Below are 13,157 nucleotides of genomic sequence, written 5' to 3'. Positions count from 1 at the left end.
ATTTGCACCTCTAATTCTGCTCCAGTGCTCGGGCCTTGTTTAGTTCCCACCGAAATCCAAAAAGTTTTCAAAATTTCTCGTTCCATTGAATCTTGCGGCACATACATAAAACATTAAATATAGACGAAAATAAAAACTAATTACACAGTTTGTCTATAAATCATGAGACGAATTTTTTGACCCTAGTTAGTCTATAATTAGATAATATTTACTACAAACAAACGAAAGTACTACATTAGCGAAATATTTTTTTTTTCATCAAACCAGGCCTCGATATCGAAAACCCCAGACGCAAAAAAGGTGCGCCGCCGCATGCATCAGCATCGTACAGACCCCACGGCCCACCGTCCGTCCACTCCATCCCGTTCAAGCTCCAGCCATAGAGCCGCGTGATCGCGGCCCGCCGACGCGCCGCGCGCCACCCGCGAGGTCGCTGCGCCAACCGGAGCACGCGATCCTGCGGCCCGGGGTGCGGTGGGCGCCCACCCCCACCTGCCCGAGGCGTAACCGGTACGCGCGGGTGGCTCGGATCCCCCGTACGGCGGCGGCGGCTGTAGCCCGTGCTGTTTTGCGCGCCTCGTCGCGTCGTGGTGGGCTCCCGGTGGAAGTGGCAGGTGGCGTATCGGGGCGGTTCGAGGATTGCATGGGCGGGGGCCCAGGGGCGGTCGCCGGTCGGTCTCCGCCAGCAGGTCCAGCCGTTGCAAGCGTCCACACTTTCTCGTCCGGTTGCGCCGCCGCCCCATCTGTGCTACAGCAACACAAGGGCTTTCAAACTTTCAATGACTGTACAGTCAACACAAGCGGCTATGTACGATTCTAACACAGAAGCTGTGAGATAATGTTTATACTTACCAAATCATTTAGATATTATAGACAGAAAACTATGAAATATATTTTTAACTATGAGATTACTTGCCAAATCATTTAGATATTATAGACAGGAACTAAAAAGTAATATTTTTTTAATCGGTTGCTTTGGGTGATGCTAAGTTTAAAGTTGGGATATAAACCACAAATTTCTTGAAAATCCGTACAAACTACGGTAAAAAAACGTATAAATTTACAAAAAAATCACACATGTAGATGATATAATGATACACAACCTTATAAAATATATCTTGTCGAAACTCGAATTCGTTTGTGAGATATAAAAATATCAAATTTCTAACAAATCCTATGGACAATTTTCTGGTCTAAAATTTGTTATTTTTATATCTCACAAACGAAGTCGAGTTTGGACAAGATATTTTTACAAGGTTGAGTATCATTATATCATGTATATGTGTGGTTTTTTTGGTGAATTTAGATGACTTTTTGCCGTAGTTTGCATGGTTTTTCACGAAGGGTGTGGTTTTCACTAGATACGTTTCTAAGTTTAAAAGGAATATCAATAGTTGTTGCCATGCATTTGTGTATTGTAGGACGGAGTGAGTATTATGGTTATAAATTCTACCCAATAATAAAATGTATCTGTTTAAGAGAATTCCATTACAAGGTAACATATTAGAAACAAGTTCGCCATTGATCGTACCACCTCCCTAAGTGTTACCGAAGAAAAATATGTGAAATCCATATGTTTTAGGGCGGTGGAGTCCTTAGGTCATATTATTGATTAAAATCACAAGGTCACCTAAAAACCAACAATTGTATGTTTCTACAGAAATGATTGGAAATGCTTTAGAAATTAGACGAGAAGAGTGTCACAAACCCTTTTAAGAAATGCTTAGTGTATAACCACTACAAGTTAACACACAACATAAAAAAAACTATAGCAATTTTTCATGACTTTTGTTATTTATCTGTTGACATTTTTTTTTATAAATCTATCAAATTTCTATACGTTTGATTGTACTTTAGAATTTGTGCTACGACTGTCTATTGAGCCGCATTTATTAAAAATATGACGGATTTGATCACATAAAAATCTGTTGATAAATAACTAGATACTCCCATTTTCACACCAATATGCTTCGGTGAAAAAACCCAGATCCTAAAATAAGGAACCACATCGCATGTCATTTATAGTTGCATGTACCTTCAATTGCTACTAAATAAAATACTCCATCCATTATAAATTGTGTATCCTTTTCAGTGAAATGCTAAAATATTTTCAAACTTTGACTAAGTGTATGAAAAATAGACAAATATCTATAGCAACAAATTCATTTTCTGAATTTTGTTTAGATAGTGCTCTAAACAAATGTGGTTTCAAATATCTATAAATGGTTGGGTTCTGACATTTGCAACAGCAGAGTCTCTTAAGTTTTCTTGCAGTAAACGCAGGAACAAAATGGGACCACTACTTTTGAATTTTTGTGATCACTTCTCGTGCATGCCCAAGTACTCGCATAGAGCATCTCTGTCAATCTGACCGTCCATTAAGTGGCAGTTGCGAGCTGCCATGCCGCCCCTCACATTTCCTACGGCCTAGATCCGTGGACGCTCGTGGGGAAGAAAGCAACCCAGGAACCACCAAAGGCAGGGAGGGACACCCACCGAAACTCTGGGCCGAAACTCCTACCCACACAGCCTAGCGGGACCCACAAGTCAGCGGAAACGTCCCAAGCTCGCCATTTCGTCTCACTCCAACTCCCAAAGTGCCCCGGTCTTCCACTCCCCCTCCTCGCTTCCCAATTTCCAAACCTCTCTCTTGCACGGGAGGAGCACGTACACGCGGGCGGAGCGAAAGCGATCGGCGCCGCGGCGGCAAGATGTCGGCGGCGGCCACGATGACGTGGCACGAGGACCTGGCCACTCTCGTGGGTGACACGGGCGTTCGCCTCCCCGGCGGCGGGGGGCACGCGCCGGCGGCGGCGAATGTTGCGGCGGCGGGGGCCGGGTGGTACGGGGAGGAGGAAGAGGGGAGGGCGGAGGAGGGGTGGGCGCAGCAGGCGAAGGGGTTCGCGGAGTCCACGGCGGAGATGCTGCGGGAGCTGGGCCGCGGGCTGTGGGACGTCGCCGCGCAGAGCCTCGCCGGCGCCGAGGACAGCGAGCTCGCGCGGCGGCTCCGGAAGCGGGCGGCGGCCACGGGGAAGCGCCTCAGCTTCATGAACGAGTACCTCCCCGAGGAGCGCGACCCGGTGAGGTGTTGGCTCATCGTCGCCGCGGTCGCATTCGTCACACTCCTAGGTAACCGCTGATCTCGTGCGTCAGCACCGCTACACTACACCCCGCGCTCGCGTGACGCGTCTCTGCCTCCAGCTGAGCGTGCAAATGTGGCTTGTGGCGTCCCGCAACATGCTATTTGGGTTTTGTCTCGTCTTTGTTCTTTTGCGGGGATGGATCTAACTGACCGTGGAGAATCCGGAATAAACGAGTGTTTCAGTTTCTGTTGAGGGTTTTAATTTGAATTTTGGGTTATAACCTCTCTCATCTGTGAGCAGATATATATTCTGTAGTACGTTTCATGTCGAATTGGTTGAAAAACGTGACATTTGCAACCATACATTTTCAGACCCTGGGATCCATGCCTAGTTTGCTTGGGCAACGTTGCGTTGACAAGAAAAACACACAACTACACTACCGTTTTATGTGTATTCTGGGTTTGTGTTTGATCCGCTGAACAGTGCAACGGTTAAGGATACCACTACTCAATTGCTTTACTTTTTGTGTTCCTTCTCATGGGACAAGGGGAACTGCTTGACCCTATTTCATTCACATCTGTACAGATGGTTTGGCTAGTGTGTCTAGTTTAAGTAATTGATTTTCATGGAGGTCACTGTCTATTTCTCATTCTTATCTTTCACCATAATATGATGAGTATGAACCAAGTCTGTTCATTTTTAGTCCAATTTACTCTGTCACTGATTTCTTATGTACATTTTGTGATCAGTTTGGTTCATTGTGAATTAAAGCTTCTCACTTGAGAACTGGAACATGTTAATTTATATATTTTTATTCGAAATTTGAATAATATTATGAATTTAAGGTGACTTAATTCTCGATATCCTAATGTTAGCACAATGCAACATGTATCCAGTAGTGCCAAATGCCAAAATGCTCATACCTGATTGACTAGTTATGCATTACACATTCATTTTGTTAGTACACTGCGGTCAGTTGATCCACATTACAGTTTGTCCATGTAGGGATCAGTGCACCACTCTAATTGCTTAATGAGAATGTTCTCCATGCAGTTTTAGGTGCTGGGAGTGACAATGAAACTCCAGTAGACCTTCCCAAGAAACTTATCATTGGTCCCCCAAGTGCCGATAGAATCCAACTTCCTGATGGACGGCATCTGGCTTATGAAGAACAAGGTGTCTCAGCTAACAGAGCAAGATTTTCACTGATTGCTCCTCATTCTTTTCTGTCATCAAGGCTGGCAGGTAGGGAGTCTAGTCGAGTTGGTATGGCATGTTAGTTTATCAGAGCATCACATCATTTGCTGGATAGTGTTGGCATTTCCATGCTTTCTATTTGATCTACATTGCTCTTTCTCATGCAGGAATCCCTGGAATCAGTGCATCTCTTCTGGAAGAATTTGGAGTACGACTGGTGACCTATGATCTTCCTGGTTTTGGTGAAAGCGATCCACACCTAGGCCGGAATCTCAATTCTTCTGCACTGGACATGCTCTATCTGGCTAATGCTCTCAATATTCCGGAAAAGTTCTGGGTTGTGGGCTATTCTGGAGGTGGCATGCATGCCTGGAGTGCTCTTCGTTACATTCCTGATCGAGTTGCTGGTACCTACCTCATATGTTTTTTTTTTCTATATTGTTTTGGATTTGTGAGTTTATATGTTGGCAAGTTCTTGATGGGGATGCCTCTTTAGTTGCAATTGTTTTTGACACTAGCACAGTGGAGCCATTGTTTTCAGCCTGTGGATATGCAATGTCGTACCTTACTTATGCCTTCTGAACTTCAGAAGACTTAATTCTGGAAATGATTGTGACATAAACATAATGCCATCCATGCTTTACGTTTTTGTAAGTTTGTTAGTATATCACTTTTGCCTCAATGATAATGAAATGTGAGTGCTCTATTCAATTGATTACTCAGCAACATCTAAATCTGTGACGATTTTTTGTAACTGAAAGCACAGATGCACATATGTCTTCCTTGTTTGGAACCTTGATCTGGTCAAGGCATAACTACCATTGCATCTTAAGATTAAGATGCGGTTATTTCAGTCAAGCATTTATGGCTTTTGTCTTCAAAGAACACAGACATTACACGCTTATTGTATACGTATGTAAGTATTCCTGTTAGGTCTGCTGATATGTGATTTATTATTCCGTGTCCAGGTGCAGCAATGTTCGCACCTATGGCAAATCCATATGACTCCAAGATGACCAAAGACGAGAGGCGTAAAACATGGGATAGTTGGTCAACGAAACGGAAACTGATGCACATTTTAGCTCGGAGGTTTCCATCACTGCTACCGTTCTTTTATCGCCAAACCTTCCTTTCTGGAAAGCAAGGACAACCTGAGAGTTGGTTGTCACTGTCATTGGGGAAGAAGGTATGCTCATATCAGTGTTATGTACTATCTCAAAGTACCAATGAAAAATTGGGCTGCTGCTGCAGGGCAATATAGGAATGACATGATACCATTCCTGCTCTTACTGTCCATTTTCTTTATAATGTAGAAACCTTCTGTTTATTTCAAGGCATAGGAAAATCAGATGCAAGATGTGTGGTATCTTGTACAACAGACAATTGGCACTGGATTTTTGTTAGATAAATACCTTTTTTTTTAAAAAAAAAAATATTCAGCTGAAAATTTGGAGCATCTATGTTTATCTTTCATATGCTACTATACACACAACATCTGTTCCACATAGGTAAACAACTTGATTTATCGATGCATGATTGGTGCTAGCTTAAGAATTCTTAGTATTCATCCCATTAAATGTGAAGATTTGCCTTTTCTCGTGCCAAGTACTAATATTATGGCATTATTCAGGACAAAACTTTACTGGAAGGTCCTGTGTTCAATGCATTCTGGGAAAGGAATGTTGCGGAGTCTGTGCGTCAGGGAGATGCAAGGCCATTTGTAGAGGAAGCTGTGCTGCAAGTATCTGACTGGGGTTTCAGCTTATCTGACATCCAAATGCAGAAGAAAGAGGCTCGAGGCATTTTTGAACTCATCAAGTCTCTTTTCAATCAGGCTGAAAGAGAGTGGGTGGGATTTCTGGGCCCAATACATATATGGCAGGTTTGTACTCTGTTCTCTGAAACTGAAGTGATCTGAAAGCATGGAAGCATTTAGTAGAAACTAAAGAAAACTTTCTCCAGCTATTTCACACATAGCGTGCTTGCACACAGTGACGGTTGTTTAGAAGGTGGTTCTGTAGCCGCCTAGCATTTGGGCTCTGTTTATTTTGGTCATACTGTCAGAGTCTGTGCATGTCAAGGTTACTTCAAAAAAGCTGTAACAGCACAGCTGAAAGGTTGCATCAATAGTAATTGTAGCTGAATAGTCTCCGTTTTACATGCATAGGTTAGGTAGTATCGTAATTGGTTTTGTATGTATGAACAAATAGCAACTCCCAAATGGCATAAGAACTGGGAAATGGAGACGCTATAAAAGCATCATGTGTTGTCGATTGGACGGAATGAATTGGATGTGTCCATTTGTTGCTTGGTGGTTCAACTTCTCAAACTATATGCCTTGCACGTTCGTGTAGCTGAGAGAAGAAGGGATTCCTGCAGAAACTAACCTTTCATATCTCAACAGGGGATGGACGACCGAGTGGTCTCGCCGTCAGTGGCTGAATTTGTGCGGCGGTCGGTTCCAGGGGCTACGGTCCACAAGCTTCTTGATGAAGGCCACTTCTCATACTTCTGCTTCTGCGACGAGTGCCACAGGCAGATATTCTCCACGCTCTTCGGCATTCCCCAGGGCCCAATCAACCCTGCGCCGCAACCCAGCGAGGTTGTTTCAGAGCTCACCGAAGAAACAACAGTACCAGACAATGCCACAGATCAGGAACAAGGAAAATCAGGCCTGCCCTGATCAAGATCAGTTTTCAGGATCAACAGTATAGATACGAGATGTTACTACTACTAAATACAATACCCCAAATAGACGTGCCTTTCGTCGCTGCCTGTGGACTGAGCTGCTCCTCTTGCGAGAAGTCTTGAAGGATGAAGACAAAGCATTGGATAGAGGCTGTGTGCCGTTTCACTTCGATGTACAAAAATGCTCATCACAAATTCGCACGGCACCTGCTCGGTGCGCTTTTAGTATAGTCGGTATTAAAATTTGATTAACCTGCTATGACTCCGTTATAGGCTTCTTTTTGCACATTTGCGCCCTCAGCTGAATTTTGTTCCTTTATTAAGGCTTTATGGCATGATGCAATAGTCCAATCCAGTTTAAGGTCAGTAATGTCTTCGCGTCTTCCTGCCGGTGCACTTGTCAGCTGGCAGGAGACGGATGTGCTGTGCTGCTGCGATACTGTGCGAGTGTTTTGAGATGATGTGTTTGGTATCTGGAGCGTTGTTTGCCAAACGGGCCGTCCTGTCCGCTCGTTACGGTAAATGCCCAGTACCGACCAGCAGCGTTTAGGCCTTGTTTCCCAAAACTTTATTACAAGATTCTCCGTCACGTTGAATCTTGCGGCACTTGTATGGAACATTTAATATAGATAAAAAAAGATAACTAATTGCATAGTTTATCTGTAATACTCCATAATTGGACAATGTTTGTCAAATAAAAACGAAAGTGCTACCGTGTTAAAATTTAAAAAGTTTTTGGATCTAAACAAGGCCTTACTCGCGGGAAAAATTTGGTAGAAACAGGAACGAATTTGGCAGATCCCGTATTTTTTTCAGACCGTTTTCACGGATCCCGTATTTTAGCGGCAATGTTCCCGCAGGAGAGTACCCTATTTGGGTTCCAGCGCCAGCAAACCAGGCCAGGGCCTTGTTTAGTTGCTGAAAAAATTTGCAAATTTTTTCAGATTCCCCGTCACATCGAATCTTTAGACGTATGCATGAGGTATTAAATATAGATGAAAATAAAAACTAATTACATAGTTTGGTCGGAATTGACGAGACGAATCTTTTAAGCCTAGTTAGTCCATGATTGGACAATATTTGTCAAATACAAACGAAAGTGCTACAGTATCCATTTCCCAAAAATTTTTGGAACTAAACAAGGCCCAGGCGCTCAAGCTTCTGCGCCTCCACGTTGTGTGGCCCAGCCCAGCGAAGGCAGTTTTTTAGGGTCTATATGCTGGATATTGCTTATCTATAACGTTAAATATACATCGAGATATGTGAAACAGTGGGAAGAAATGTGAACACAGTTGAAAAAAGTATAGCAGCACGAATCTTAGAGCATATTTGAATGGTCCAGATAAAACAATGTTGAGCATGTACATGCTGCATTGCATTATTGAGTTCTGACGCACGATTGGGAGGTGAGTTGGTGCTATCAGCTAGTGCCATCGCTATTTTATAAGCGCCACGACTTCGGACGCACAATTGGGAGGTGAGTTGGTGCTATCTGGGGAGTCTGAGACTTTGCTCTATGTTTTGCACCTCCTTTCATGTTAAATTGTACCATCAGTTTTTAAATATTATATAGTTTTTATCTAGGTTCTTAAACTACGAAATCATATGCTTGACTCTTTAATGTATTTAAGTGATGTCATCTGGGTTTCCAAACTACAAAATCGCACATTTGACTCCTTAAGGGCACTCACAATGCAGACTCTACCATAGAGTCTAAAGTTATTTATTACCTCGAACAATGTTGACTCATAGTCTAAATAAGACTTGGAGTCTTATTTTTTTCTACCTCTTTCATCAATAAATATGTTGCCACATCAGCAAAATACCATAAATAATATGTAATTAATTTTCTTGGACTCTGTGATAGAGTCTTGCATTGTGAGTGCCCTAATGTATTTAAGTGATCTCATCTAGATCCAAAATACACATAAAGAGAGTTAGAAGCTGACATGGTCATCCATGTGGATATGATTTAAGCACGTGACCCTTGATTTAAGCCCATGCGTGCGGACGCCCGCTCCCCCCTGCTCACCATCATAGCGCCCGCGGCATACGACCTAGTCATGTAGGTGGCAATGGCGACCGGTTACACTGTCGAGCGGCGTAACACCGGATGACCGCAGACCAAGCTCCCTCCCCTCCCATGTCTACATCACTCCGCTCGTTACCGTAACCAACCGCCATCGTCATTGCCGCCTAAATCAAGGGTCAAGAAGGATAAATAGACACTTTCCACTAAGAAAATAGGCAAAAACCCCCGCGCTTCGCGCGGGTAGATACAATAAGTAATAGGAGTGTACTCTCTTCGTATAGGATTTAGATATTGTTTAGGACAACAACACGGTCTCCAAAACACAACTTTGACTTCTTTTTTTATAAAAATATTTAAGAAAAAATAATATATATATATATTTATGAAAGTATTTTTCAAAACAAATCTATTCATATAATTTTCACATTTGTGAACTCAATAATTTAAAAGTTATTGATGATTTATATTTTCAATGTTCGATCCAAATCTTGTCTAAAACGACATCTAATTTCTATATGGAGGGAGTATGTATTCATTGTATTATGTTCAAGGGAAACTAAACAGAGATTGCATTCATGTCTGTACATATATTATACTTAATTGAGATCTTACAGTGTGTGTAAACAGGTAGAGCTGCAGCAAGTACAGTGGCAGGCCCAATGGATAGTTCAGATGGGCACAGAACTACCCTAAATTTTGGCCCAAAAATCTTTTAGCACTTCTCTCGGCCCACACAAACTTGGCCCAATACTCCTCTTTCTCCCTTTGCTCGGCTCCGTTCATCCCGTGACGCGCGAGCACGCGAGCACGACTGCGCGAGGAGGAGCCGCCGGCCGCCGCGGTCCGCCAGCCCTGCGCCCCTGCCCTCCACTCCCGCACGCGGCACGCGCACAGGCGCACCGCTTCTCGCCTCGCGCCCTTGCCTGCTCCCGCAGTCCGCGCGCGGCCAGCCGCCCTCGCGCGTCCGCTCGCTCGAGTGCTCGACCCCCGACAGCGGACGGCCGGCACTCGACTCGAACTCGAGCACTCGGGCCTCGGCAGTCTGCCAGGCGCCAGCGGGCAGCGGCCACGGCCCACGACCAGTCCGGGCGTGAGGGCGTCCCGCGTCCGACTCCGGCTGAATTTGTGAGTTAGATTTTTTTTTTCTCCCAGATTGGTTTAGGGATTTGATTTTCTCCCAGATCTGTGACTCTATAAGACTGTGTGCCAAAAATTGAATCAATTTGTTGATATGTGTTTAGGAAGTTGAGGCATGAAGAAATCAAATATAGCAGTTTTCTTTGCAGAAACATGAGGAGAAAAAAATTGCAACTCAGACCGCAAAAAATTGCTTATTTTATAGTCATTTACCGATTTTTTTCTTTGAATTTATCGTGTTGCGTATGAATTTTTTTAGGACTACTTTGGTTTCAATTCCTTGATCCGCCACTGAGCAAGTATGTAGGCATATATGAAGTAATATGGTAGAATACAATTAATCTGGTGTGAATAACATGAAAGATTCAGAACCAAAGCACTCTGGCCCATCTCAATTGTTCTGGGGGAGTAGAAAGGTCTGGAGGTACGACGCAGCTCCACCCTTGGTGGAGAGGCACAGTAACGGGTATACTGTGCGGTGGTTTCTGGAAGTAGTGGCGGCCATCCGCTCTGTGCAAAAGGGACCCAACGGCCAGAGACTGAGAACTGTAGATAAACAGTGGTCTGTGAGGGGAACTCGGATGGACACTATAGCTAAGTGGGCACTGTAGCTAAGTCACCACGTTTAAAGGTCTCTATGGAGGCAAAATATTCAGTGCAAACCATATCTTCGACGCAATCCATAAAAACCCCATTAAAATCTTACTTAAAATATTTTTAAAAAAATAAAACTAAGCACAACAATAGTGCATCTATAGATATACATTGTCACAAAATTTGAGATTCAAACTCATTTTTCAAAAATTCATATGAACATAACAAATTTTGTGACAATGTACATCTATAGATGCACTATTGTTGTGCTTAGTTTTAAACTTTTTAAAACTCCTAAGTATGGTTTTGCAAAGGGTTTTCATGATTGCACTGAAGATGTGGTTTGCACTAAATATTTTGCCCTCATTAGATGGAGCCTCCAGAGCGGTTCTTTTGGGTCTCCAAAACGTTCGTTCTTAATCAAATGGCCCAAATCTTCCGCACCATCAACAATAGGCCGTCGGCCCCGGCGACCTCGAGCTGCAGTCCGCGTCTCCACCGTCCAGTTCTTTGCTACTAGGGTAAGTCTCTCCACCGCGTCGTTGCCCTGCGACGCCCTTCTTTCCCATCTCCGGCCCGGCGGTACCCCGCCGTGGCGCGAACTCATCCTGCCGTGATATCCCCGGCTATATCACTGTGATTCCAGGGATAAAAAAAACACGTCGTTCATCCTAGCGCAGTCCCCGATTCCCTTAGCGGCCGAGGCTGGTGTTCCCTAGCACAGGCGCGAGTGACGGCGGCGGCTAGCAGGCAGCACCCAGCAGTGCAGACTTCAGGCGCAGAGACAAGGAAGTCTGTGAGTCCAAACATCCGCCCTCCAGCCTCCGGGATCCGGCTCAGCCGCTCGTGTCAGTTAGTGGAAAGTCTTGTTTTGCTTTTATCAGTTATCACAAATTTTCCTCCAGTTCTTTCGCTATGTTATATGCTCAGGTCTAAATTGACTCCAAACGAATAAGTTGGTGCATTGCTGTGTAAATTTTCGGTATGTTTTTTTTTATGAATGACATGCGCAGGTGCCTTAGTGTCTATGTGGTAGCATCTGACATTATGAATAAATGGGAAGTTCTTTACAACCACACTGCTTACTATCCAGCAAGAGGATCCACAACAAGATATCCTCCTTCTGTACTATCCATGATGATACCAATGTCGTTTGCTCCCTTTCATTGTTTCCTTTCTTTACTTGTCAGCAGATCATGAATACAACCAAGAAAGCTGATTCAGTGGAACGAGATGCTAAGGTTTTGAAACAAGCTTCACAGTTCAAAAGGTGGGGGCGAAAACATCCATTTGTTCGGTATGGGTTACCACTCATTTCCTTGACAGTGTTTGGTGCAGTTGGACTTGCTCATCTTATACAGGGCAGGTAAATGATTCATGCCTTTCTGCACTTGGCTAAATCACGCGAACTAGTCTATTGTGCATTCCTTTGGTCTTCACCTATCTGACAATGCTGGTTGATTTGTAATTTTTCAGCAAAGAAGTGACAAAGGAAAAGGAGGATATAGAATGGGAGGTTGTAGAAACAACAAAAGCTCTAAGCCGAACAGGGCCAGTGGAAGGAGCCTATAAGCCTAAGAAGCTCTCTCTAGATGATGAACTGAAGGTATGCTGCATTCATATGTACAAAATGCACGTCTGCTTTGAGTCTAAGTTAGCCATCTGCGCATTTACAGGCTTTGCAGCAAAAGGTTGACATAAACAGTTACGACTACAAGCCCATCCCAAGACCCAGTGAGAAATAAGTGAAGCTGAACATCATTTACCAGTGCGTTGAGTGGATGTTTGTTTCTTGATACTTTCGCCGTCTCATCTTGCTACAAGTTTTGTATGAATGTATGGAGCTGATTCAAGTTTGGAATTAGAAAAGAGGAATGCTCCATCATAATCATTATAACTTTATGCTCCGTGAGACATGAGCTGTAGAGAATTGGCACCAGGAACCTTGAACTGTAGGAATCAGTGTTTGTAGCAACAGCAATTACGCCTTCATGGCATGCCTGTATTGTTACTCAGATGCTTGGATACTAACGCGAATTAATAAATTGTTAACAGATTCTAGTGGACAATCGCATTTTGTGTATTAGATTTCTTCGCTGAAGATAATTTGAACTTTGCTATCCGATTTCCATTTCAGTGTCTCATTTCACCGCCCTCGTGTTATAAATTAGATACCCGCGTCCGTCTGTCCTTGCTGCACCCAATGCCCAGAGCGACCAGAGAGTGTGTGAAAATTTATGGTTGAAAATTCTGTTCGTTAAAAATATTGTTTACTGATTATTGTTAGAGAAAAACATTACTTGTGCGTAGAAAAAGTACGGCTAATAGGAACAGATTCCAATATTATTATTTACTTATTATTGTTATAGAAAAACACTATATGTGGATAGAAAAAGTACGGCTAACAGGAACGGATTCCCAGTCAG

General features: G+C 43.5%; 2 protein-coding genes across 2 annotated transcripts; both read left to right on the top strand.

Moving 5' to 3' along the window:
• On the top strand, positions 2,555 to 7,334 carry LOC8081441. Its single transcript, XM_002468002.2, has 6 exons — positions 2,555 to 3,129; positions 4,137 to 4,328; positions 4,448 to 4,687; positions 5,249 to 5,466; positions 5,911 to 6,162; positions 6,685 to 7,334. The coding sequence occupies exons 1-6, from the start codon at positions 2,712 to 2,714 to the stop codon at positions 6,961 to 6,963; spliced, it is 1,599 nt and encodes a 532-aa protein (XP_002468047.1). The 5' UTR covers positions 2,555 to 2,711; the 3' UTR covers positions 6,964 to 7,334.
• Positions 9,787 to 12,800, top strand: LOC8081440. The gene is made up of 4 exons (XM_002468001.2): positions 9,787 to 10,125; positions 11,922 to 12,097; positions 12,208 to 12,337; positions 12,408 to 12,800. Exons 2-4 carry the CDS (start codon positions 11,928 to 11,930, stop codon positions 12,474 to 12,476), a joined length of 369 nt encoding a protein of 122 aa, XP_002468046.1. The 5' UTR covers positions 9,787 to 10,125; positions 11,922 to 11,927; the 3' UTR covers positions 12,477 to 12,800.

Source organism: Sorghum bicolor, chromosome 1 (genome assembly GCF_000003195.3).
Source record: "Sorghum bicolor cultivar BTx623 chromosome 1, Sorghum_bicolor_NCBIv3, whole genome shotgun sequence".
NCBI classification, from domain to species: domain Eukaryota; kingdom Viridiplantae; phylum Streptophyta; class Magnoliopsida; order Poales; family Poaceae; genus Sorghum; species Sorghum bicolor.
Note: the sequence above shows the minus strand (reverse complement) of the source record. Positions and strands in the feature narration are given on the sequence as shown.